The sequence below is a fragment of the Leucoraja erinacea genome, unplaced genomic scaffold (assembly GCF_028641065.1).
Source record: "Leucoraja erinacea ecotype New England unplaced genomic scaffold, Leri_hhj_1 Leri_717S, whole genome shotgun sequence".
NCBI classification, from domain to species: Eukaryota; Metazoa; Chordata; class Chondrichthyes; order Rajiformes; family Rajidae; genus Leucoraja; species Leucoraja erinaceus.
In genome coordinates this window covers 32,187-60,000 of record NW_026576638.1, presented here as the reverse complement: position 1 = coordinate 60,000, position 27,814 = coordinate 32,187, and the positions used below count along the sequence as shown (strand labels likewise).

At 45.7% G+C, this 27,814-nt stretch overlaps 1 protein-coding gene across 2 annotated transcripts in view; it reads right to left on the bottom strand.

Annotated features, from left to right (window-relative positions):
• LOC129694579 (DNA-binding death effector domain-containing protein 2-like) overlaps nucleotides 1-27,814 on the bottom strand; it is a 42,001-nt gene that overhangs the window by 1,979 nt on the left and 12,208 nt on the right. Inside the window, exons 1-2 of one of the 2 annotated variants that reach the window (XR_008723016.1) lie at nucleotides 9,103-11,947; nucleotides 2,554-5,009 (exon numbers count right to left, since the gene is read on the bottom strand). Coding sequence is in view for 1 of the 2 variants with exons in the window: in XM_055631309.1 (XP_055487284.1) it covers nucleotides 11,954-12,100; nucleotides 24,177-24,287 (258 nt within the window). In the remaining variant the exon portion in view is untranslated. The other variant, XM_055631309.1, reaches the window with a different exon arrangement.

The following is a 27,814-nucleotide window of genomic DNA, read 5'->3' as shown; positions in this document are numbered from 1 at the left end:
GTGGGAAAAGCTTTTCCACGTCAACTCTGTCTATCCCTCTCATCATTTTAAAAAACCTCTATCAAGTCCCCCCTTAACCTTCTGCGCTCCAAAGAATAAAGCCCTAACTTGTTCAACCTATCTCTGTAACTTAGTTGCTGAAACCCAGGCAACATTCTAGTAAATCTCCTCTGTACTCTCTCTATTTTGTTGACATCCTTCCTATAATTAGGCGACCAAACTTGTACACCATACTCCAGAATTGGCCTCACCAATGCCGTGTACAATTTTAACATTACATCCCAACTTCTATACTCAATGCTCTGATTTATAAAGGCCAGCACACCAAAAGCTTTCTTTACCACCCTATCTACATGAGATTCCACTTTCAGGGAACTGTGCACAGTTATTCCCAGATCCCTCTGTTCACCTACATTCTTCAATTCCCTACCATTTACCATGTAAATTCCCCACCATTTACCATGTAATTCCCCACCATTTACCATGTAATTCCCTACCATTTACCATGTAATTCCCCACCATTTACCATGTAATTCCCTAACATTTACCATGTAGCACCCATTCACACACTTGTTTAGTTTAGATACAGCGCAGAAAGAAGCCCTTCAGCCCACCGAGTCCACACCGACCAGCATATTATAAATTATGAACACTATCCTACACGCACTAGGGGCAATTTTTAACACATACGCCAAGCCAATTAACCTATCAACCTGTATGTCTTTGGAGTGCAGAGGAAACTGGAGGAAACCCATGCAGGTCACCGCAGAAACAAACTGCACAGGCAGCACTCATGGTCTGGGTCGAACCAGGCGTTGCCAAATTCAGTTGCAGATTAGTGGGCAATCTGAAAGGGGTGAATATTGAAGTGCACACGGTTTATTTCGATGCACGGTGGTGCAGCTGGGACAACCAGGTTCGACCCCGACCTCGGGTACTGCCTGCACGGAGTTTGCATGCTCTCCCTGGGGACCGGGTGCTCCAGGTTTCTTCCCACACCCCCTGGCGCGTCTGCGAGCGGACGCAAAAGAAATCGGGCGAGTAGACACAAAATGCTGGAGTAACTCAGCAGGACAGGCAGCACCTCTGAAGAGACGGACGGGATGGGTGACGTTTCGGATCGAGACCCTTCTGGTGATCGATGGCCGGAATGGACTCGGGAGGCCAGAATTGCCCAGTTTCCACGCTGCATCTCGCAATCAACTCAATCGCCGCCCCCTTCCAAGCACCGGGTTCCTGATAGCACCATCCTGTCGACAGGGTTTTGCCAAGAACGCCCCCCCCCTCCCCCCTCTCCCTCCCCCGACAAAATGAAGATATTCATGCAATGAGCAGAACTGGCTGTTGCTTACACTAAAATGCTCGGATCACTCTTTTGAAAACCTACAACCAACCTGCTATTTAGCACCAGGTTCCATTTAAGGTGGCAGAACTCAACCATTTCACTCGGGCAAGTGGAGTGTCCCAGAAGCGGGGCTTTATCTCTTGGGTTTTTAAAAAAGAAGTGGCACTATCAGTTTGGTTTTCAAGGGTGCAATAAAGGTGGGAGGCAGGAACAAAAGCATAGTTTCTCCATTCTCTCTCAGCGGCATGAAGCAATGGATGCCATGTGAATGTACCACTGCCACCGGGACACCTACAAATTTAGACAGACTAGCAAGCCAGTTTATGACTCCAAACTGCACTGTGTACCGAATGGGTGAACAACACTGCACATCATCTGCTTTTGGACAAGTCTTTAGATTCCCGTGTGCAACTTTGAATGCCAAGTCCAATATTTGTACCTGACCATAGGATGTTGAGAGGCAAACTAGTGTTTAGATCACAGCGGTCGAGATTCCTTCCTTCCCCCACCCTAGTGTTTAGATCACAGCGGTCATGAGATTCCTTCTCCCCCCCCCCATTGATGGATGTACATTTACAGAGCCAGTCAGAACCGTCACAGCTCAGACCGCCATGAGTGGGCGTTTACCTCCATCATTCGCTTTACTGCCAAGCAAGGAAGCATTCAGACAAGAGCAGGCAAAGCCCCTGAAATTGGAAACACGGTCTCGTCCAAAGCTGTGGGTGCAGGGCACGTCACGAGGGCAAAGAGACGTGGAACGGAAACAAAACCCGGGAGGCTTTCCCCCCCCAAATCAACTCAAAGGGACAATGGTCTCTCTTCAGCAGACCCATGCACTGAAGAATCGGGCAAAGGCCTCACTGCCGGAGAAAAAACGCACCTTCATTGTGGACTTGGGAATGTAAAATTGGAAACCCTGTTTCAAATGGTCCCCGTCATATTTTGCTTCTGCGGACAGAACAAGCCGGGATAGTGATTGGGGATGATTGGCTCGAAGGGCCGAATGGCCTACTCCTGCACCTATTGTCTATTGATGCTATTTAAGCAGGTCGGGGTCGGCACTGTTCACAGCCGTTGCCGACGACACCTGAAATCTCTGCCACCACACCAGGTGAGTTAACGCTCTGTTTAGCCAGTTTATAACACTGAGCAAATCAGTTTATACCATCTAGTAAAAGAATGCAGGTGGATTGAAGGAATTTACATACGCTGAGCACCATCAATTGTCTTTACATCACTTTCCCTTCACGGACGGACACCTGTGAAAGCAGCAACTCGCAAAATCACATCGCTGAAGCCCACCCCATGCAGGCAGACACTGGATCCAGCGATGACGAACATTCATCATATCAATTTTTACTGTTCACAACAAATCAGCAGCATCGAATTTCGTTGTCTCTAATGCATTTTCGTTGTCTCTGTACTGTACACTGACAATGACAATTAAATTGAATCTGAATCTGAATCTGAATCGTGCTCTGCATTTTTACAGCAGATTGGATTTGACAGCGATAACAATATGGCTGACCGTTTGTGAAGGACTTTCTGACCTGTCTTCCCGTACACGGGCAGCAAGCAGAGACCACATTGGGCAGCACACAAAAATAGAAGCCCTTTTCCACATGAGGAGAGTATGGGAGTATAGGCAGCCAATTTAAACAAAATTCTTTTTTTTTTTTTTTTTTTCTTTTTTCTTTTTTCACTTTTTTGTTTTGTATGGATATATTGACATTTGGTCTGTTCTATTAATTTAATCAAACTCTGTAAAGCACTTTGGTTCAAATACTGGTTTTGTTGAAAAGTGCTATATAAATAAAGATTATTATTATTATTATTTTAAAAAAAAACGTGACAGAATGTAACCACCACACTCCAAGGGTTAACTTAATGAGCTTCCCAGCAGCCTAGAGAACAGGGCCGGAGAGACAAGACACCTTTAGTAACAGGGCGGATGTCAAATCACTTTGAGACCCCCCCCCCATCTCAGGGAAGAGTGGAATATTGGACCAATGAACAAGGCGGATACTAAAGAAAATTTCCCCACAATGATCGGTAAAAATCAGTCACAAATTGTGCCTCATTTTTCTTGGCGTTTGTGTCAGTGGTTAAGATGGAATGGTTACATTGACAGAGACCCAGGAGGAAGTCAAGGCTGTTGAGTGATTCCAGTCGGCCCACCTACTGCCCGGTGCCATCGGGCTTGATTTTGGAAGGACAGGGCACTCATGCTAAAAGCAGGAGCAGGATTGGTGCGAGCCAAGCATCCATTAGTTTAGTTACAGCGTGGAAACAGGCCCTTTAGCCCAATGGGTCTGCGCTGACCTGCAACCCACACACACACACACACACACACACACACACACACACACACACACACACACACACACACTAGGAACAATTTTTTAAAAACATCTACCAAGCCAATTAGCCTACATGCCCGTACGTCTTTGGAGTGTGGGAGGAAACCGATGATGTCGGAGAAAGCCCACGTGGGTCATGGGGAGAACATAGTCGGGAGGGAACCTGGGTCTCCGGTTGCAAGTGCTGGAACTAGGCAGCAACTCTACCACTGTGTCCCCCATATAGAGGTGCCAACTGTTCTTTTGGGGGAGGGGGAAGAATTGAAATTGAATTTCAGGCTGCCTGCATTAACTTTCAGAAATCATCAGACCCTTATGGGTTGTACACGACATGATAGTTCAGGAACAGAGAAACGGCATGAAGCAAGGCCCAGGCACACAGACATGGCTGGCTTGTTTTAGGCAGCACAGTCCAGATGCCGGGCTTTGCTTCATCTGCAGAACCTTGGGGCCAGCACAGAGCCAGATACCCCGAGAGAGCACCTGTCAACATTTGTAGCATTAACACCAGGCAGCTGCGGCGGCCCGCTCCGCCAGCGAGGGCCGCCACTGTCGAAAACGCCAATTAACGCACGTGCCTGTCCCGCCAGCAGATCGCAAACCTCCTGGGTGGAAGAGCTTTTCCAGAAAATGCCGAACCACCACGGGCCTTCAGAGAGGCAACAAAGGACTGGATGCGCTTTTAACCATTCCCTGAAGCATCGGACGTGTTTGAGAGTCATTTCCTTGCACACTTTTGGACTTTGAAATGGCTGAAGTGGAGTGGACCCAAAAACTGAGTTCACCTCCGAATTTGAATTTTACACTCGGCCGAGCTTTGTCTGGGCAGGAGAGCCTTTGCCAGCAATTTTGTTTGTTTTTTTTTAATAAATCCAACCTCTCCCATGGTACTTGTATAATCTTGAACACACAGTAGGCATCAGTACAACTTTTATATCCTGTCACAGGCTTGTTTTTTCCCCCCAAGTGGATGTGAAACGGAGCGGCAGGGCGGAGAAGTATCCAGGACATGGAGACACATTTCTGAACAGGAGCATTCATTGACATTTTCCAACCTTTGGTCATTGAAAGGGATAAAGAGCATCCCCAACTCCAGCTGTGAATCTCAAGCTTCATTTTGTGGCAACTGAGTCCAAAAGACAACGAAGAAACAGAAGTGGAATTCCTATGCAAGTTGGTTCCCGTCAAGGTGAGGGGGAACGTTTGTTTTAACTCCTGCGTTTTTTGGGTGGTGACAATTAGCCCACCAGCTTTTTTTCTGTGCGTCTACTTTATCATCCTGCTGCAGAGTGTTAACTGTGGAACTGAGAGAGACAGGTTTTGACTTTTAAAAAACATTTTCCGCCACTTGATAAATCTTTCATTAACAGAACAGATAACTCGTACGCACAGCTCAGACCACAAAACCAGCAACACAGACAGGCCTCACCTTCACGACAAGCCCAAACCTAAAAACTCCCAGCAAAACCACGGCAGCTTGGCCATTCGCTAATTATTCCCTGTGTGTGTGTGTGTGTTTTTCACCCAGAGAGTTGTGAATCTATGGAATTCTCTGCTACAGAAGGCAGTGGAGGCCAATTCACTGGATGTTGTCAAGAAAGAGCTCTTAGGGCTAACAGGATATAGGGATACGGGGAGAAAGCAGGAACGGGCTACTGATTTTGAATGGCGGTGCTGTCTCCAAGGGCTGAATGGCCTATTCCTGCACCTATTTTCAATGTTTCTATGTTTACTGCTGCCGTGTGCATTATTGGCCATTGCACACTCCCTTAAAGACACTGTTCGCTGAAGTGTGGGAGAGGAAGGGGTGACCACTGTGACCGTTGCAAGGTCATCAGTCCTGTGGGGGTGGGCCAAATGAAACGGGGAGATCGATGGGCACTAATAAAGGAAGCCAAGCTATGGACAGCTGCACCCCCAGAAACACTGGGCACTGAACCAATTTGCATTCCAGGGCCAAAAATATTGAAAAATCTACATTCTTTTCAGAAATGCTCCAAAGCAGGCGTTGAGGAAAAGAGGAAGAAAACTGTAAAAAATAAGGTGAGTTGCTGTTCATGTTGTTGATTGCTTGCATTGAAGTGGCATTGTCCCACAGCAGTCTTAGTGCTAGCAAGCCATGGGTTTGTTACCCAAAAGCATTTACTTTGGTTTAAGGGTGAACAGAGGGGGGAAGAATGACAAATGACATTGGCCGTTAAATCTGCCCTTAAAACCAAGCTCGGATCTTTCCAATAAGTTCATTGGAAGCAGCAGAGGAAGGGATCTCTGCCCCCCCCCCCCCCCCCCCCCCCCCCCCACTCAAATAACTTGAGACCGCTGAACTGAAGTTGGGCAATTGAAAATAACCATGGACGTTCAAGACAATGACATCCATCTCAGAGAGCATCTCAATAGTGTCACTACTGCCGCAAAGTGTATTTCACCTCTCCAATATATTTGTTTAAAGTCGGCTTTGACCAATAGTTTAGTTTAGAGATAGTGTGGAAAGGCCTTTTGGCCCACCGAGTCCACACTGACCAGTGATCCCCGCACATTAACACTACCCTACACACGCGGGGGACAATTTACACTTACACCAAGCCAATTAACTTACATAGCTGTATGTCTTTGGAGTTTGGGAGGAAAGCGAAGATCTCGGAGAAAGGCCACACGGTCATGGGGAGAACGTACAAACTCCGTACAGACAAGCACCCGTAGTCGGGGTGGAACCCGGGTCTCCGGCGCTGCAAGCGCTGTAAGGGAGTAACTCTCCGCTGCGCCACTGTGCCGCCCATATTAATAATTACATGCAGTTTTCTCAAAGTCAAATGTTCTTTGGGAGTTTAACCTTTAGGGGCGTATTTGCCTTTTGAAGTGTGTTCTGAAACCAGTTTCATAATGATCAAAAAAAGATAAATGGTGGCCGATTGGGAAAGGGGGAGATGCAGCGAGACCTGGGTGTCATGGTACACCAGTCATTGAAGGTAGGCATGCAGGTGCAGCAGGCAGTAAAGAAAGCGAATGGTATGTTGGCTTTCATAGCAAGAGGATTTGAGTATAGGAGCAGGGAGGTTCTACTGCAGTTGTACAGGGTCTTGGTGAGACCACACCTGGAGTATTGCGTGCAGTTTTGGTCTCCAAATCTGAGGAAGGACATTATTGCCATAGAGGGAGGGCTGAGAAGGTTCACCAGACTGATTCCTGGGATGTCAGGACTGTCTTATGAAGAAAGACTGGATAGACTTGGTTTATACTCTCTAGAATTTAGGAGATTGAGGGGGGATCTTATAGAAACTTACAAAATTCTTAAGGGGTTGGACAGGCTAGATGCAGGAAGATTGCTCCCGATGTTGGGGAAGTCCAGGACAAGGGGTCACAGCTTAAGGATAAGGGGGAAATCCTTTAAAACCGAGATGAGAACTTTTTTCACACAGAGAGTGGTGAATCTCTGGAACTCTCTGCCGCAGAGGGTAGTTGAGGCCAGTTCATTGGCTATATTTAAGAGGGAGTTAGATGTGGCCCTTGTGGCTAAGGGGATCAGGGGGTATGGAGAGAAGGCAGGTACGGGATACTGAGTTGGATGATCAGCCATGATCATATTGAATGGCGAATGGTGCAGGCTCGAAGGGCCGAATGGCCTACTCCTGCACCTAATTTCTATGTTTCTATGATACAGCTAGCAATTTGTTCAAAGGGAAATCCAGCATCAGCCAGACCTCGCAACACCTCCAAATACATATTTTCAGGAACAACCCCACAAGAACTAATACACACCAATCTTTCAAGAGTTACATTTTGCTCTTTGGGGCGAATGGAATCAAGGGATATGGGGAGAAGGCAGGAAAGGGGTACTGATTCAGGATGATCAGCCATGATCATATTGAATGGCAATGCTGGCTCAAGGAGCTGAATGGCCTACTCTTGCACCTGTTTTATATCCCACCAGAGGGTCTGCAAGCAACATATTTGAGGAAGTTGTGAGTTGTTGAGATGCTCATTTACGAATCAAGGTAAGAAAGATCACTCCATCTTAAATCTAACCCAAATCGAGAATTCAGACCAGCTGCTAAAGCAAACAATAAAATGGAGGTAAAGACAGGATATTTGAGCTTCACAGTTGTGAGACTTTCCTTTAAAAACAATTTAATGGATGATAGTTAGCCATTCCAAGAATCCTTGCCTTTAGTTTAAAGCAACTCTTTTTTTTCCTTCAAGTTTTTTGAGTTTAGGAGCAAGGAGGTCCTACTGCAGTTGTACAGGGCCCTGGTGAGACCACACCTTGTGGGCAGTGTAGGTCTCCTAATTTGAGGAAGGACAGTCTTGCTATTGAGGGAGTGCAGCGTAGATTCACCAGGTTAATTCCCGGGATGGCGGGACTGACATATGATGAAAGAATGGGTCGACTGGGCTTGTATTCACTGAAATTTAGGAAGACGAGAGGGGATCTTATGGAAACATGTAAAATTCCAAAGGGATTGGACAGGCTAGATGCAGGAAAAATGTTCCCCATGTTGGGGGAGTCCAGAACCGGGGGGGGTCACAGTTTAAGAATAAGTAGTAGGCCATTTAGGACTGAGATGAGGGAAAACTTTTTCACTCCGAGAGTTGTGAATCTGTGGAATTCTCTGCCACAGAAGGCAGTGGAGGCCAATTCACTGGATGTTTTCAAGAGAGTTAGATTTAGCTCTGAGGGCTAATGGAATCAAGGGATATGGGGAGAAAGCAGGAACGGGGAACTGATTTTAGATGATCAGCCATGCTGGCTCGTAGGGCCAAAAGGCCTGCTCCTGGCACCTTCAAGTTGACCAAGGCCACCGTTCAGAACTTGTTTTTTAAACGAGAACAGAACTGGTGCTCCATGAACAGGGACTATTCTCAATGCATCTTCAGCACCCTGACCACTACTTTAGTCTAGCACGTCCCCTCGACAAGTTTAAAGGTTTACCTGGTGCTATTCTCATGTGAGAACATTTCCTGAGAGAGCGAAAGAGAGAAGAGTGAGAGAAGAGAGTGAGAGAAGAGTGAGGGGTGAGAGAAGAGAGTGAGGGGTGAGAGAAGAGAGTGAGGGGTGAGAGAGTGAGGGGTGAGAGAGGGAGGGAGAAAATATAGAAAGAAAAGCGAGAGAGAGAGAGAGAGAGAGACTTATCACCAATCTTTGAGTGGTACACCTGTAATTAAATGTTTGATCACAAAAATCCTCACAAAAAAAACAGATGACAGAAGCTGAAGTGTGTTCATGTACAAAATAAGTTACACTACTTTTCAATGAAATGCAGTTCGATTCTATGTTATATCATTGTATGCACATAAAACGAGTCTTTGGACTGCTTTTTAAAGAATTAAGCTTTTTTTGAGATTAATATTTGAAGAAAATCACATACTGCTTTTTGTTGTAGATACTGTGATCGGACCTACCAGAAACTTCTGTTGCCACTTCATGAAGGGAGCTGTACTGCAAGAGAGCCAACCTATGTTTTTTGAAAGAACGTGTGCATAGAGAGACTCTTCATTTGAACACAGATCGCAGATCGCTCAGAAGGATTGCTGTCACTTAGGCAACATGGACACAAACAGGATCAACACATTTCACCAGACTTTTCGCAAAGTAACGTTTCGTTCCACAAAAAAACTTTTTTTTTTTTTTTTTTTAAATCCTCAAGCCAGTTATTTATTTATTTACCACTCAAGTGTGAAAATGCAAGAAAAACAACTCTGAGGGGAAGGTCCACCATGGCTCAAGAAGCTAGCTGTCCACAAATTGACAGGGTGGGTGCCTGCCTGTAGGGTTGCTGTCCTCTTGTGCAGCTGAACTCAAGACTGCTTGCTGTCCACCATCCCAGCTGATTGAGAAACACAACGCCCAGCACTTTCAACTGTGCAGTTATTACAATATGCTCACAGACTGGTGCACACTGGCTACTTAAACATGAGTAATGGAAACAAGAGCAAGCCCCTCCCTGCTCACTGGATGTTAGAGGTTTTGCAGCTAGTTGTCAAAGGTTACATTTCTCATTTGAGAGCTGAAAGCTTGATTGCCACATTGTGTAGGAAGGAACTGCAGATGCTAGTTTAAACCGAAGATAGACACAAAAAGCTGGAGTTGAGACCCTGTCGCAATTTCCCGAGTTACTCACAAGCTCTCCCGAGTTTTCCCCTTGATTCGAACTTGGGGAATGTCGGGTAACATCAGCAGCGAGCCCGCAGATGTTTCGTAGCGGCTCAGAATGTCAGCGTAGGAACTCGGGGCATCAGGTAAGTCGGGACGTTTTTTCAACATGTTCAACATGAAAAAAATAGCCCCGAGTACTTACGAACGGCTATTACCGTAATTCTCCGAGTTCGAATCAAGGGAAAAATGCGGGAGAGTTCGTAACTCCGGAAAGTGGGACAGGGCCTTAACTCAGCGGGACAGGCAGCATCTCTGGAGAGAAGGAATGGGTGACATTTCAGGTCTCAAGAAGGAGGGACCATTCCTTCTCTTGAGATACTGCCTGTCCCACTGAGTTAAGAAACTGCCTGTCCCACTTCAGCTTTGAGTCTAGCTTTGATTTCCACATTGATTGGTAAATTTGATTCTGTAGCCGACCGACCTCTACGTTAATCCCATCCATAAAGTGCCCAGAATTCTGTTGTCAACAAGGGGAGGGGGGCAGTGTGCAGGTCTATCTTTTAGCAGCAGAATGAATAAAGATAGTGGCAAAGTTATGGATGGTTAAATCTCATGCACCCGGGATGAAAAATATTGGACATTGTCAAAACTCCCATTGCCTTTTGGCAATAATCTTGGAGCAGGAAATACATTTTTGGAGGGAAATATCTCTAAAGTAGCAGAACCTGCGACTTCTGTTGCTAAGTGAGCGAGGTAAATCAGGGGTCAATCCAGTTCCCAGCGTGGGGGGAGGGGGAGGGGACACATACCGCCGTGACCAACAATGGTATATGGTATACGTTAAAGTACGACAAGTCTGGAACTGAGTGTTCTCTACTTGACTGAGCACTTTACTGAACTACCAGGGAAGCCAATCACCACATCAAGCTCCAGGCATGCAGTTAAGTGACTGAACATTGAGATGCCATGCACTTATCCACCCATCAGTTAGATGAAGTTATACCAGCAGACATCAAAGGCTGCGACAAGTTTGTCATTGTTGGGTAAAAAGAAAGAAATCTCTGGTATTAAAACAGCATTAGATGTGCAGGATTAGTAAAATTCTATCGAAGACCAGTCTGTGAGCATTTGACCGTTGGGTAACCAGGAAGTATGCAGACATCGTGCTTCCTTCCGACACTTGTTTTTGCTTGTGTAGGCTCTACTCTTGCGGTTGTTTACAGATTGAAGTCTCGTACTATGGTGCTTGAAGTGGATTGAACATTATGGACTTAAGGGCAAAAAAAACCAAAAAAACCCACCCTAATCGTTCCAAGATGGACACCATGTAAGTATTGACTTGTGGGCACAGGTACAGATTTCTGCACCAAATCGCTACCTCCCCAACCCAACTACGCAAGAAATGAGACATTAAGAATTTGATCGGAAAAATGGTCTTAAAAGGCCGTACCATTGCCTCAGAGTTATTCGTTGTACAGTCACTCTTCACTGACCCGGCACTATTATTTAGAAACCCTCTTGTACACATGGCTATTAAAACTGGAATTTTACATATCAGAAAAAGGATCGCAAAGGCAGCTTTAACATGAGGTGCTACCCCCAAAGGCACAGCTAAATATTTCTTCCAGAATAGTGTGGTGTGTCCCCAGAGTGGGGGGTGGAGGGGGGTGGGGAAGAAAACACATCCAATCTGGCAAAGCTGTTTTGCTGCTGTGATTACTGGAAACTGAACTGTCCACAGAATAATCACTTTCATCTGGTGAAGACCAGAGATGAATTTTGCACTGACCAATCTTCTAGGGGTGGTGAGATATTAGCAACTGCTAATCTGAGTAAGCATTCATTAACAGGACATATCTCTGCTGGTGCCCCGTTCATTGTGACCCGCGAACATGCCGTGTCTAAACCACCCCCCACCCCCCCTCGATCTTTCAATATTACAATAATTCCATTTCACATCGAGGGCATTTGCCGTAATTAAAAACCAGTAGGATTTAATACCCAATAAACTCAGCGTTGGTTGATGAATGTGCAACCATCTAGGCAGAGTTGAGCAGACAGCCACACAAAAAAAACTATCCTTAAAGAGGTGGCGCTGAAAACTGTGTGTAACATTAAAGCAAGCACAATGACTGGGCAGGGAAAACATAGACTCACCACATGTTGCTTTTGGTAACTGGGGAGGTTGCTCGTCCATTGCTTCCTGGTTATAGGGCACATTGTTCCTGCGGCCCCTTCGCTTACCAGCAGCCCGGCCTCTCCCCCCGCCGCGTCCTACACTCTGTGGCTTGTTTGAAGATGTTCCTGTCGACAGGGAACAAGTTCACAAGTTAGACAAGTAGAATTAGGCCATTCGGCCCATCGAGTCGACTCCGCCAACCAATCATGGCGAATCTCCCGCTCCTGAATCCCATTCTCCTGCCTTCCCCATTGATTATCAGAGGGGACTGTGTAGAGAGGGTGGCGGATTTCCGCTTCCTGGGAATCCATATTGAGGAGGACCTGACGTGGAGCGTGAACACCACTGCGCTGCTGAAAACGGTCCAGCAGAGACTGCATTTCCTGAGGGTGCTCAGGAAGAACAACATCACTCAGAGACTGCTGCTGTCCTTTTATCGGTGCTCCATTGAGAGCATACTAACATACTGTGTATGCGTGTGGTACACCAGCTGCACAGCGGCTCAGAGGAAAGCGCTCCAGAGGGCCATTGACAACGCCCAGAGGATTGTCGGCTGCCCTCTCCTTACCTTGGAGGACTTACACAGTTCCCGCTGCACCAAAAAAACCCAGAATATCATAAAGGACATTTCCCACCCCGGACACTCCCTGTTTGAACTGTTGCCGTCAGGCAGACGGTACAGATCTACAAGGACAAGGACGAGCAGACTAAAAAAAGTTTTTACCCCACTGCTATAAAAGCACTAAATGTAGCCGCCAAGGAACGCAGGGGCGATACAGACTAAGGGACTGTGGTACACTGTGAAATCGACAGAAGGATGGAGGGTTGGGTGTGTATGCGTGCTTTGTTCGTGATATTTATTTAGTTGTTTATCTTTATTATTTTACCGTGTATGTATCGTTAGCTTTTAGAAATGTTTGAATGCTGCACTGACTGGCTGACATTTTAAATTTTGTTGTACATGGTCCATGTTACAATGACAATAAAGAAACTATTCTATTCTATTCTATTCTCCCCATAACCCTTGTCATCCGTTCTAATCAAGAACTTGTTGATCTCTGCCTTAAGAATATCCACTGACTTGGCCTCCACAGTCCTCTGTGGCAATGTTCCACAGATTAACTATCCACTGACTAAAGTTCCGCCTCAGCTCCTTTCTAAAAGACCGCTCTTTAATTCTGAGGCCATGACCTCTGGTCACCAGTGGAAACATCCTCTCCACATCCACTCAATCAATGCCTTTCATTATTTTGTACGTTTCAATGCAGCCCCCATCCACATTCTAAGTCCAGCGAGTACAGACAGGCGCATTGCTCAATCATCAATGTTAAAATTGCAACCTGGCCACACAGACAGGAACTGCAGAAAGTTGTGGACGTAGCCCACACCATCACACAAATCAACCTCCATTCCACAAACTCCATCTACACTTACTATATGTTACCACTCAGGGGCGGAGCAAAATTTTTTACATTTTTTTCCCCCACATGCACAGGTAGAAAGGAAGGTGCCTGGAACAGACTGCCGGGGAGACAGGGTGAAGGGGAATGCAGTTATAACCATAAAACCATATAACAATTACAGCACGGAAACAGGCCATCTCGGCCCTACAAGTCCGCGCCGAACAAATGTTTTTCCCCCTTAGTCCCCACCTGCCTGCACTCATACCATAACCCTCCATTCCCTTCTCATCCATATGCCTATCCAATTTATTTTTAAATGATACCAATGAACCTGCCTCCACCACTTCCACTGGAAGCTCATTCCACACCGCTACCACTCTCTGAGTAAAGAAGTTCCCCCTCATATTACCCCTAAACTTCTGTCCCTTAATTCTGAAGTCATGTCCTCTTGTTTGAATCTTCCCTAGTCTCAAAGGGAAAAGCTTGTCCACATCAACTCTGTCTATCCCTCTCATCATTTTAAAGACCTCTATCAAGTCCCCCCTTAACCTTCTGCGCTCCAGAGAATAAAGACCTAACTTATTCAACCTATCTTTGTAACTTAGTTGTTGAAACCCAGGCAACATTCTAGTAAATCTCCTCTGTACTCTCTCTATTTTGTTGACATCCTTCCTATAATTGGGCGACCAAAATTGTACACCATACTCCAGATTTGGTCTCACCAATGCCTTGTACAATTTTAACATTACATCCCAGCTTCTATACTCAAATATTGATAAGATGATAAGATAATGGTGGTACCAAGGAGGCATTTAGATCTGCTCGCATCTGACAGGCGGCACAGAAGCCCAAAATCAGTTACCCAGTTTATGAAAAATGCATGTATTACTCCAATTTACCCAAGGAAAAATACAGCAATCACAATTACTGGCCAGGCCTCATCTGCTATCAGGTGGACTTCAGGAAAGCAGCAAGAGAATCATTAAATTAGATGCGCTTTCACGGCAAGATCTGGGAAATTAGCATCTGTTTGCATTGAGGGCTGCCAAAAGACTTTTTCTTTTTGTCCCTTGTGCTCTCAGGCAGTGATTTTCTAGCTGGAGGCCCTGCAACCAGGCTGGGGTTTAGCCCAGCGAACTGACTGCAAGGTATGCCACCAAGCCCAGCCCCTGGATCGAGAATCGGAGCGTGGTTGGAAGGAGACGGCGACGGTCAAAGGGCCTCGGTGATAGGAACTCGGGGGGGGGGGGGGGGGGTCTTATCTTCCGCGCCCTCAGGCTTTGCCGCCCTCCAGCCCCGGGAAACGAAGGCTGAAGAGGGACGATGGGTCGACCAAAATGACTAGCAGAATTCCGCCACAGTTGATGCTGGGGCCTCTTCTCTTCACGTTGTATATTATTGACTTGGATAAGGGGGCTAGAAACATAGACATAAATAAAATAGGTGAGGTAGGCCATTCGGCCCACTTCGAGCCAGCAACACCATTCAACGTGATCATGGCTGATCATCCAGAATCAGTACCCCATTCCTGCCTATTCCCAGATCCCCTGATTCACTTAGCCCTAAGAGCTAAATCTAATCTCTCTTGAAAACATCCAGTGAATTGGCCTCCAATGCCTTCTGTGGCAGAGAATGTGGGAGAGAGTACAGAGGAGATTTACTAGAATGTTGCCTGGGTTTCAACAACTAAGTTACAGAGATAGGTTGAATAAGTTAGGTCTTTATTCTCTGGAGCGCAGAAGGTTAAGGGGGGACCTGATAGAGGTCTTTAAAATGATGAGAGGGATAGACAGAGTTGATGTGGACAAGCTTTTCCCTTTGAGAATAGGGAAGATTCAAACAAGAGGACATGACTTCAGAATTAAGGGACAGAAGTTTAGGGGTAATATGAGGGGGAACTTCTTTACGCAGAGAGTGGTGGCGGTGTGGAATGAGCTCCCAGTGGAAGTGGTGGAGGCAGGTTCATTGGTATCATTTAAAAATAAATTGGATAGGCATATGGATGAGAAGGGAATGGAGGGTTATGGTACGAGCGCAGGCAGGTGGGACTAAGGGGAAAAAAATTTGTTCGGCATGGACTTGTAGGGCCGAGATGGCCTGTTTCCGTGCTGTAATTGTTATATGGTTATATGGTTCACAACTCACTAGGTGAAACCATATTTCTTCATCTCAGGTCTAAATGAGCCTACCCCTTATTCTTAAACAGTGACCCCCTGGTCTGGACTCCAACATGGGGAACATTTTTCATGCAACTAGACAGTCCAATCCCTTAAGAATTTTATATGTTTCTATAAAAACCCCTCTCATCCTTCGAAATTCCAGTGAATATAAGCCGTCAGAGAAACATAGAAAATAGGTGCATGAGGCCATTCGGCCCTTCGAGCCAGCACCGCCATTCATTGTGATTATTATGGCTGATCGTCCCCAATCAATAACCCGTGCCTGCCTTCTCCCCATATCTTTGATTCCACTAGTCCCTAGAACTCTATCTAACTCTCTCTTAAATCCATCCAATGATTTGGCCTCCACTGCCCTCTGTGGCAGGGAATACCACAAATTCACAACTCACTGGGTGAAAACGTTTTTTTTTTTTTTTCTCACCTCAGTCTTAAATGGCCTCCCCTTTATTCTAAGACTGTGTGTGGCCCCTGGTTCTAGACTTGCCCAACATTGGGAACATTTTTCCTGCATCTAGCTTGTCCAGTCCATTTATCTATATTACTAAAACTCTGTTCTTGACCGCTTTTGGCGATCTGTGCTGCAATTTCCGAGAGAAGGCCGCCACCTACGGCCGTCATTTTTGGCCACCTCGCTCAGAGCCCTCCTCTGCCGCATGTGTACCGAGGATTTTTCCCCTCGATGAAATATGACCGAGATATTAATGTTTTTACAACATTCCCCTTTCTTTCTGCTGCCCCCGCTGGCAGCAGGGGGAGGGGACTATAAAACCCGGAAGTGTCCCGCTTCAATCACTTTCTTCCGGACCACGAAGTGAAAGGGTCGCGGCTCTCTGAGCTGCATTTCTTGGCATTTTTGTTGGAATGAGTTTGTAAATTTATCTATCTATATTGTCTTTGAAATGTGTATTGAACAAGAAAAGCATTTGTAATTCATGGCATTGTCTTCTCTGGAGCCATTTCCAAGAACACTCAACTACGCTGATGTTCCCCGATTTTACACATGGAAGAACAAGAGATGGCAAAGAAGGAAGGCCGGCAAGAGAGTGCAAGATCATCCAGGTATTTTTGAATGTAACGTTCTGGGACGAGTGTATACCGTGTCTCCAAAATCTGGTGACCTCTACTACTTGAGACTGCTTCTGCATCACATAAAAGGGCCAGTATCCTGTGATTCATTGAAAACGCATGATAAACAAATGTATCCCGGGAAGATTGTTCCCGATGTTAGGGAAGTCCAGGACAAGGGGTCACAGCTTAAGGATAAAGGGGAAATCCTTTAAAACCGAGATGAGAAGAACTTTTTTCACACAGAGAGTGGTGAATCTTTGGAATTCTCTGCCACAGAGGGTAGTTGAGGCCAGTTCATTGGCTATATTTAAGAGGGAGTTAGATGTGGCCCTTGTGGCTAAGGGGATCAGGGGGTATGGAGAGAAGGCAGGTACGGGGTACTGAGTTGGATGATCAGCCATGATCATATTGAATAGCGGTGCAGGCTCGAAGGGCCGAATGGCCTACTCCTGCACCTGATTTCTATGTTTCTATGTATCCTTTCTTCAAAGACGTCTGCAGACAAAGAGGTTTGTTGCAGACTGACGACCATTGGCAACAGACAATGGAAACCATGAGAAGCATCAATGCAACATGCATCAAACGCTTCCCTGGAATTGTTAAGGAGTACCTTTCTTTCAATGCTGTCACTGAGGGAACTCATGATACTCACTTCCCAACAGAATTCCCCGATTCACTCGAGCTCTCTGGATTACCACCACACAAATTGGAGTTGAAAAAAGGATCTCCAATCATATTAATGAGAAACTTGGAGCCGCCAAAGCTATGCGATGGAACGAGGATGATTGTGGAAGAGCTACACAATAATCTGATCGTTGCAAGGATCAACATGGGAGCCTTCAAAGGTGACATTGTTCTCATTCCTAGGATAGCACTTATTTTGACAGAAGGTGAAGACGTTCCCCTTCAGCGGACCCAATTCCCCATTCAATCAAGTTTTGCTATGACAATCCATAAAGCACAAGGACAAACAATGCAGGAGGTGTTGATCCAGGACAAGGGGTCACAGCTTAAGGATAAGGGGGAAATCCTTTAAAACCGAGATGAGAAGAACTTTTTTTCACGCAGAGAGTGGTGAATCTCTGGAACTCTCTGCCACAGAGGGTAGTTGAGGCCAGTTCATTGGCTATATTTAAGAGGGAGTTAGATGTGGCCCTTGTGGCTAAGGGGATCAGGGGGTATGGAGAGAAGGCAGGTACGGGATACTGAGTTGGATGATCAGCCATGATCATATTGAATGGCGAATGGTGCAGGCTCGAAGGGCCGAATGGCCTACTCCTGCACCTAATTTCTATGTTTCTATGTTTCTATCTACCTCGACAAACCGGTATTTCAGCATGGACAACTGTATGTGGCTCTTAGCCGAGGAAAAATGAAGGGAAATGTCGAAGTTTTCCTGAAGGATGGAACATGGACCAAGAATGTTGTCATTAAAAGTGTGCTTCGTTGAATGATGACTTTGAGAGAAATTCTCAGATTTTCCTTCTTAAAATTTGACCGCTGACTTTCTCTATATTAAAATTGTCTTTTTTCTATCAACAGGAAATAGTCATCAAGAGGCAGTGAGCAGCAGAACACAACAAGAAAGAACTTTAATAATTCTCATCTTTAACATTTAAATTGTTCTTATATTTTAAGAGTCATTCACATTTGTAACGTTAATAAAATCTTTTTGCACTTTTAATGCCTGTGTGTTATTTCATTACAATAGAATCTAATAGGCAGGAATGGCTGCTCAGTGGGAGAGCACTAATGTGTGGGGGTGGGAGGGGAATAGCAAGGATGAGGGGGGGGGGGGGGGGGAAGGTAGGTGGGGTGACTAAGCGTACTGAGTGACTGCACTGCCAGGAGGAGTGAGTTAGTGAACTGTCAGCAATAAGGACCCTCTCCCCCCCCCCTCTCTCTCTTACTGTCTGTCACCTGTTCTGGGCACAATTTCTGGCAGTTTCTTAGCCGCCAGCCTGCCAGGTCCGAGTGACTGTACTGCCAGGCCTCAGTGACTGAGCTGCCAGCCCAAAAAATCCATTCGGCCCACAAACTCCATATTAGCCCTCTGGAAACCAGTACCTTCGCCCCACAACACCCATACTAGCGCAACAGAAAGTGACCCCCCACCCCACACTGGCCAGCAATATTGGAATTGGTGCAGAGGTGGAATATTGTGTTGGGTGTCCAGCCCTCCCGTGTGATGCTGGGACCCAATGGGTCCCACTTAGTCTAGTAATTTTATATGTTTCTATAAGATCCTCCCTCGTCCATCGAAACGCCAGTGAATACAAGCCTAGTCTTTTCAATCTCTCCTCATATGACAGTCCCGCCATACCAGGGATCAATCTCGTGAACCTACGCTGCACTGCCTCAATCACAAAGATATCCTTCCTCAAATTAGGAGACCAAAACTGTACACAATACTCCAGATGTGGTCTTACCAGAGCCCTATACAACTGCAGAAGAAATTCTTTACTCCTATACTGAAATCCTCTTGTTATGAAGGCCAACATTCCATTAGAAACATAGAAATTAGGTGCAGGAGTAGGCCATTCGGCCCTTCGAGCCTGCACCGCCATTCAATATGATCATGGCTGATCATCCAACTCAGTATCCCGTACCTGCCTTCTCTCCATACCCCCTGATCCCCTTAGCCACAAGGGCCACATCTAACTCCCTCTTAAATATAGCCAATGAACTGGCCTCAACTACCCTCTGTGGCAGAGAGTTCCAGAGATTCACCACTCTCTGTGTGAAAAAAGTTCTTCTCATCTCGGTTTTAAAGGATTTCCCCCTTATCCTTAAGCTGTGACCCCTTGACTTCCCCAACATCGGGAACAATCTTCCTGTATCTAGCCTGTCCAACCCCTTAAGAATTTTGTAAGTTTCTATAAGATCCCCTCTCAATCTCCTAAATTCTAGAGAGTATAAACCAAGTCTATCCAGTCTTTCTTCATAAGACAGTCCTGACATCCCAGGAATCAGTCTGGTGAACCTTCTCTGCACTCCCTCTATGGTAATAATGTCCTTCCTCAGATTTGGCGACCAAAACTGTACGCAATACTCCAGGTGTGGTCTCACCAAGACCCTGTACAACTGCAGTAGAACCGCCCTGCTCTTATACTCAAATCATTTTGCAATGAAAGCTAACATACCATTCGCTTTCTTTACTGCCTGCAGAGGGAGAAGAGGAGGGAAGAGACTGCAAACCTAAGACTTTTTCCTCCATCACAGTGAGGAGATGCTGGGTGGACTCACTGTGGTGGATGTTAATATGTGTTTATTGTTGTTTTTATTGTATTATATGTATGACTGCTGCAATTTCGTTCAGACTTCGGTCTGAATGACAATAAAGGCTATCTATCTATCTATACCTGCACGCCAACTTTCAGTGACCGATGTACAAGGACACCCAGGTCTCGTTGTACCTCCCCCTTACCTAACCGCATTGAGATAATAATCTGCCCCTTTGTTTTTGCCGCCAAAGTGGATAACCTCACATTTATCTATATTATACTGCATCTGCCACGCATCTGCCCACTCACTCAACCTGTCCAAGTCACCCTGCAACCTCCTAACATCCTCTTCACAGTTCACACTGCCACCCAGCTTTGTGTCATCCGCAAACTTGCTAGTGTTGCTCCTAATTCTCTCTTCCAAATCATTAATATATATGGTAAACAGTTGCGGCCCCAACACCGAGCCTTGCGGCACTCCACTCGCCACTGCCTGCCATTCTGAAAAGGACCCGTTCACTCCTACTCTTTGCTTCCGGTCTGCCAACCAATTTTCTATCCACCTCAACACCCTACCCCCAATACCATGTGCTCTAATTTTAGTCACCAGTCTCCCGTGCGGGACCTTATCAAAGGCTTTCTGAAAGTCTAGATACACTACATCCACTGGCTCCCCTTCATCCATTTTACTTGTCACATCCTCAAAAAATTCCAGAAGATTAGTCAAGCATGATTTCCCTTTCATAAATCCATGTTGACTTGGACTAATCCTTTTACTGCTATCCAAATGCCCCATTATTACCTCTTTAATAATTGACTCCAGCATCTTTCCCACCACCGAAGTCAGGCTAACTGGTCTGTAATTCCCCGTTTTCTCTCTCGCTCCTTTCTTGAAAAGTGGGATAACATTAGCTATCCTCCAATCCACAGGAACTGATCCTGAATCTATTGAACATTGGAAAATGATCACCAATGCGTCCACTATTTCTAGAGCCACCTCCCTGAGGACCCTGGGATGCAGACCATGGGATTTATCATCCTTCAGTCCCATTAGCCTACCCAATACTATTTCTCACCTAATGAAAATTTATTTCAGTTCCTCTACCCCATTAGTACTTAGTCCTCTACCTCCAGTACTTCTGGGAGATTGTTTGTGTCTTCCTTAGTGAAGACAGATCCGAATTACCTGTTCAACTCTTCTGCCATTTCCTTGTTCCCCATAATAATTTCACCCGTGTCTGCCTTCAAGGGACCCACATTTGACTTTGCTATTCTTTTCCCCTTAATATATCTAAAGAAGCTTTTACTGTCCTTTATATTCCTGGCCAGCTTCCTCTCGTACTTCATCTTTTCAGCCCGTATTGCCAGTTTTGTTTCCTTCTGTTTTCATACGAAAGTTTCCCAATCCTCTGGTTTCCGGCTACTCTTTGCTGTGTTATACATCTTTTCTTTTAGTTTTATACTATCCCTAACTTCTCTTGTCAGCCATGGTTGCCTCCTACTCCCCTTAGAATCTTTCTTCCTTTTTGGAATGAAATGATCCTGCGTTTCCAGATTATGCCCAGAAATTCCTGCCGTTGCTGTTCCACTGTATTTCCTGCTAGGATCCCTTTCCAGTCTACCTTGGCCAGCCCCTCCCTCATGCCTTCAACTGCATCACTGACACTTCTGATTTAACCTTCTCCTTAGAAACATAGAAATTAGGTGCAGGAGTAAGCCATTCGGCCTTTCGAGCCTGCACCGCCATTCAATATGATCATGGCTGATCATCCAACTCAGTATCCCGTACCTGCCTTCTCTCCATACCCCCTGATCCCCTTAGCCACAAGGGCCACATCTAACTCCCTCTTAAATATAGCCAATGAACTGGCCTCAACTACCCTCTGTGGCAGAGAGTTCCAGAGATTCACCACTCTCTGTGTGAAAAAAGTTCTTCTCATCTCGGTTTTAAAGGATTTCCCCCTTATCCTTAAGCTGTGACCCCTTGTCCTGGACTTCCCCAACATCGGGAACAATCTTCCTGCATCTAGCCTGTCCAACCCCTTAAGAATTTTGTAAGTTTCTATAAGATCCCCTCTCAATCTTCTAAATTCTAGAGAGTATAAACCAAGTCTATCCAGTCTTTCTTCATAAGACAGTCCTGACATCCCAGGAATCAGTCTGGTGAACCTTCTCTGCACTCCCTCTATGGCAATAATGTCCTTCCTCAGATTTGGAGACCAAAACTGTACGCAATACTCCAGGTGTGGTCTCACCAAGACCCTGTACAACTGCAGTAGAACCTCCCTGCTCCTATACTCAACCTTCTCGACCTTCTTTCATCATTTGTCAATTGAAGGCATTGTGGCCAAGTTTGCAGATGGGTGGAAGGGCAGGCAGTGTAGAGGAAGCTAGGATTCTGCAGAAGGACTTGCACAGGTTAGGAGAGTGGGCAGAGAAGTGGTAGATGAAATTCAGTACAGCAAAGTGCAGAGAATAAAGAATAAAGGCGCAGATTATTTTCGAAAAGGAGTGAGAATCCCGAAATTCGAGGTGCAAAGGGACTTGGGAGTGCTTGTGCAGGACTCCCAAAAAGTTAATTTGTAATTTGAATCGGTGGTAAGGAAGGCAAATTCAATGCAAGCATTTATATCAAAAGGACTGGCTTACAAAAACAGATGTGTAATGCTGAGGTGACTGACGCTGGTCAGGCCGTATTTGGAGTACTGTGAATAAATTTGGGCCCCATAACTGAGGAAGGACGTGCTGGCTCTGGAGAGGTTCCAAAGGAGGTTTATTAGAATGATCCCAGGAATGAGTGGGTTAGCATAAGACAAACATTTGACAGCACTGGGCCTCTACTCACTGGAGTTTGGAAGGGTGAGGGGGTACCTTATTGAAACTCACAGAATAATGCAAGGCATACTGAGTATGTGGAAAGGATTTTTCCACTGGTGGGAGAGTCTATAACCAGAGGTCACAGCCTCCAAATTAAAGGGCACTCTTTTAGGAAAGAGGGGAGGAGGAAGCTCCCTAGTGAGAGGGTAGATAATCTGTGGAACATTGCCACAGAGGGCTGTCGAGGTCGTCAGTGGATATTTTTAAGGCAGAGATGGACAAGTTCTTGATTAGGACGGGTGTCAAAGGTGATGGGGAGAAGGCAGAAAAATAGGATTAGGTGGCAGAGATCAGCCATGATTAAATGGTGGAATAGATTCGATGGGCCAAATGGCCTAATTCTACTCCTATAACTTGTGAGCGGGCTTTGCAGCCAGCCGCAGCTGGGACTGCAAAATGGCACCTCTTGCATAAGGACTCTGGGCTGCTGTACATACTGCACTAACTGGGGCGGTTGTCCTTGTCTATGGGGATGGCCTTGCGGATCTGCTTGCAAAAAATGCAGTTACCTGTACCTGGTACACGCGACAATAAAGGAAATATAGAACCATTGTTTTTAAATCTGGTCAACACCTCAAAACCCCTTTTTACTCTTGGAGTCACAGACAGAGTGATACATCATGGAAACAGGCCCTTCGGCCCAACTTGCCCACCCCGACCAACATGCCCCAGCTACACTAGTCCCACCTGCCTGCGCTTGGTCCATATCCCTCCAAACCTGTCCTATCCATGTACCTGTCTAACTGTTTCTTAAACTTTGGGATAGTCCCAGCCTCAACTACCTCCTCCGGCAGCTCGTTCCATACACCCACCACCCTTTGTGTGAAAAAGTTACCCCTCAGATTTCTATTAAATCTTTTGCCCTTCACCTTAAACCAATGTCCTCTGGTCCTCGATTCCCCTACTCTGGGCAAGAGACTCTGTGCGTCTACCCGATCTATTCCTCTCATGATTTTATACACCTCTATAAGATCTCCCCTCATCCTCCTGCGCTCCAAGGAAGAGTCCCAGCCTACTCAACCTCTCCCTGTAGCTCAGACCCTCTGGTCCTGGCAACATCCCCGTAAATTTTCTCTGTACCCTTTCCTGCCTGACAACATCTTTCCTACAACATGGAGCGCAGAACTGAGCAAAATACTCTAAATGTGGTCTCAGCAACATCTTGCACAGTTGCAACATGACCTCCCAACTTCTATACTCAATACTCAGATGAAGGCCAATGAGCCAAACGCCATTTTGACCACCTTGTCCACCTGCGACTCCAAACTTCAAGGAACCATGCACCTGCACTCCTAGATCCCTCTGCTGTACAACACTCCCCATTCACCGAGTAACCCCTGCCCAGGATCGACTTCTCAAAACGCAACACATAACTTCATTTCTTCATACCTTCAGAATTCTGATTTGGTCGGCAAGTCCCAAACCCACCAGAAAGTAGACAAGAATTACCTGATTCCCAATTCCTCCGAGTTGAATCAGCCTGCTCTGAATTGAAGCAGCTTTCCATCCGGTCTGTCGTTCCAGATACCCATCTTGCTTGATCACATCTCTCAGGAGACACTGGAAGAATGGAGTAAAACCAAGCTGAAAAAACAACTTGCGTCACTAGACAATTGTAGGTTGGGGTGGATGGGGTGAGGTGGAAGAACAATTGCTTTCTTTTAAGGCAAATTACTTTGAAATAAATATCCACAGTCTAATATAGCCACAGTTTATTATAGCTGGAGTCACATATAACATATAACAATTACAGCACGGAAACAGGCCATCTCGGCCCTACAAGTCCGTGCCGAACAAATTTTTTCCCCCTTAGTCCCACCTGCCTGCACTCATACCATAACCCTCCATTCCCTTCTCATCCATATGCCTATCCAATGTATTTTTAAATGATACCAACGAACCTGCCTCCACCACTTCCACTGGAAGCTCATTCCACACCGCTACCACTCTCTGAGTAAAGAAGTTCCCCCTCATATTACCCCTAAACTTCTGTCCCTTAATTCTGAAGTCATGTCCTCTTGTTTGAATCTTCCCTATTCTCAAAGGGAAAAGCTTGTCCACATCAACTCTGTCTATCCCTCTCATCATTTTAAAGACCTCTATCAAGTCCCCCCTTAACCTTCTGCGCTCCAGAGAATAAAGACCTAACTTATTCAACCTATCTCTGCAACTTAGTTACTCAGCGGGGCAGGCAGCATCTTTGGGGAGAAGAAACGGGGTGACGTTTCAGATCGAGCTCCGTTTTCAGACTAGTCAGGGGAGAAGGAAACGAGAGATGCAGATGGTGACGTAGAGAGATATAGAACAAATGAATGAAAGATATTTAATAAAGGCCATTTGTGAGCTATTTGCTAGGTGAGAACGAGAAGCTGGTGTGACTTGCTCGGGGGAGGGATGGAGAGAGAGGGGGAATGCAGGGGCTACTTGAAGTTAGAGAAATCAATATTCATACCACTGCTGCCCAAGAGAAATATTCTGTTCCACAATCTAATAATGGCTGATGTAGGATTAACCTTGGAATCATCTGAATAATCTGACAGAATCAAAAGGTAGCAACTGTTTAACGATACGATGAAACTGCACAACACCACTTATGCAATCACTGCAGTGGTTTTTGGCATCACAAAATTCAAATGTGTTCAATGTCAACAGGTAACTTGTATCGATTCCAACAGGAGACATAATGAGAAGCCAAGCAGTGGAATTAGTCTGTGAATATAGAGCCTTAGTGGAGTTAATACAGGGCTCTCGCTTAACTTTTTTTCCCCTGTTGCCAGCCGGGCAACCTCGGCAGTTTTTTAAGTTGCCAAATGATAGTTTAGGTGGTCATTTAAGACGGCTTTCTTATATTGTGCTTGGACGAAGTGCGTAGTTACCAATCGGAATTATGGTCAATTAAGCATTCACATATTATTTCTGCTTCAAATAAAGTCACAAACTAAACATATTCACCAATCAAGACATGATATATACCACAATGACATGCAGCAAAATTACAATACAATATCTCATCTCTTTTTACACGTTGCAATGGATGGAATTTCTATTATCTCTTTCCACTTCCAAACCAAAATATGATTATTCAGCGCATGATCAACCTCGGTGAGACCAAGCGCAGGCTTGGCGATCGCTTCGCACAACACCTCCGCTCAGTTCGCAATAACCAACCTGATCTCCTGGTGGTTCAGCACTTCAACTCCCCCTCCCATTCCGAATCCGACCGTTCCGTCCTGGGCCTCCTCCATGGCCAGAGTGAGGCCCATTGCAAATTGGAGGAGCAGCACCTCATATTTTGCTTGGGTAGTTTACACCCCAGCGGTATGAACATTGGCTTCTCCAATTTCAGGTAGTCCCTGCTTTCTCCCTCCTTCCCCTCCCATTCTCAGCTCTCCCACAGCCTACTGTCTCCGCCTCTTTCTTTCTTTTCCCGCCCCCCCCCCCACCCCTCCCATCAGTCTGAAGGGTCTCGACTCGAAACGTCGCCTATTTCCTTCGCTCCATAGATGCTGCCTCACCTGCTGTTTCTCCAGCATTTTTGTCTACCCATTCACACAAGTTCTGTTATTCCACTTTCCTCACCCACTCCCTGCACATTAGGGGCAATTTTACAGCCAAGTTAACCTACAAAGCCAATGCGTCTTTGGGATGTGGGAGGAAACCCACATGCTTGCAGTGAGAATGTGCAAATTCAACACAGAGTGCCCGAGGATAGGATCGAACACAGATCTCTGGCGTCCACCAGCTGTGCCACATCAGGCAGTACTGTACTTTGGAAAAGTACTTGGAAGAAAGTGCTCCTCCATTGTGCTATAAGTGTGGAAACAGGCTCTTCGGCCCAACTTGCTCACAGCGGCCAACATGTCCCACCTACACTGGTCTCACCTGCCTGCATTTAGTCCATATCTGCAGTTCCTTTCTAAACATCTTTCCTATAACATGGTGCCCAGAACTGAACACAATACTCTAAATGTGGCCTCGCCAACGTCTTATATAACTGCAACATGACCTCCCAACTTCTATACGCAATACTCGGACTGATGGCCAATGTGTCAAAAGCCTTTTTTGATGATATTTATTTTTAGATCTGTTAACATCCTCATTTGACAATATTGATACAAGTCATGTTTGCATTTCCTATTTACCCAGTGCTATGAGCAAAATTAGGCCACTGCCCAGCATAGACACAAAATGCTGGAGGAACTCAGCGGGACAGGCAGCATCTCTGGAGAGAAGGAATGGGTGATGTTTCGGGTCAAGGCCCTTCTTCAGGGCTTTCTTAAAATCTATTTTATTGCTTACTTATCAACAAACTATTTAATTGAATTTATTCCCTCTGTACTGCATGCAGTCTGTCCATGATTTGAGTAACTGGCTTTCACCCAGCTCTTTCCAGTTGAATTGTCCTCCTGCATTGTGCATTACATTCTACCTCGTTGTCACCACAACGGGTTTCTTAATTATATATATTCTCATTACACAAGGCAAGGTCCAAAAGATTCCTCATGTTTCGTTTGGGCAGCTTGCAACCCAGCGGTATGAATATTGATTTCTCTAATTTCAAGTAACCCTTGCTTTCCCTCCCTGTCTCTACATCACCCTAGTTCTCCCACTACTTTCACTCTCTTCCTGATATATTTTACTGTTAATTTGTACACCCCTTTGTCACCTTCTCCTCAGCTAACAATGAACAATTCCACATTCCCTTATCGTCGTTTACTTTGATGTGTAGCAAGAATGTCCTTCCTCACCTGTTTCTATGCTGTACCTCTACACTAAACCCTTGTCCAAGCTTTGTCCACCAAGTAGCCTACTTCTAAATTTGGACTGACTGCCCCAAACGTTCAATTGTGCCAAACTTGTTCTTCAGATTGAAACTTCACGTGTGTGTTCATTGCAGAATCAAACCAGGGATGGCCACAAAATGCTGGAGTAACTCAGCAGGATAGGCAGCATCTCTCGAGAGAAGGAATGGGTGAAGGTTCGGGTGGAGACCCTTCTTCACAGTGAAACCAGACTGGGTTCACAATTTTGGTGGCCTTGAACCCACATGTGACCTCCTGACCACACACACACCTTCAATAAGGCTA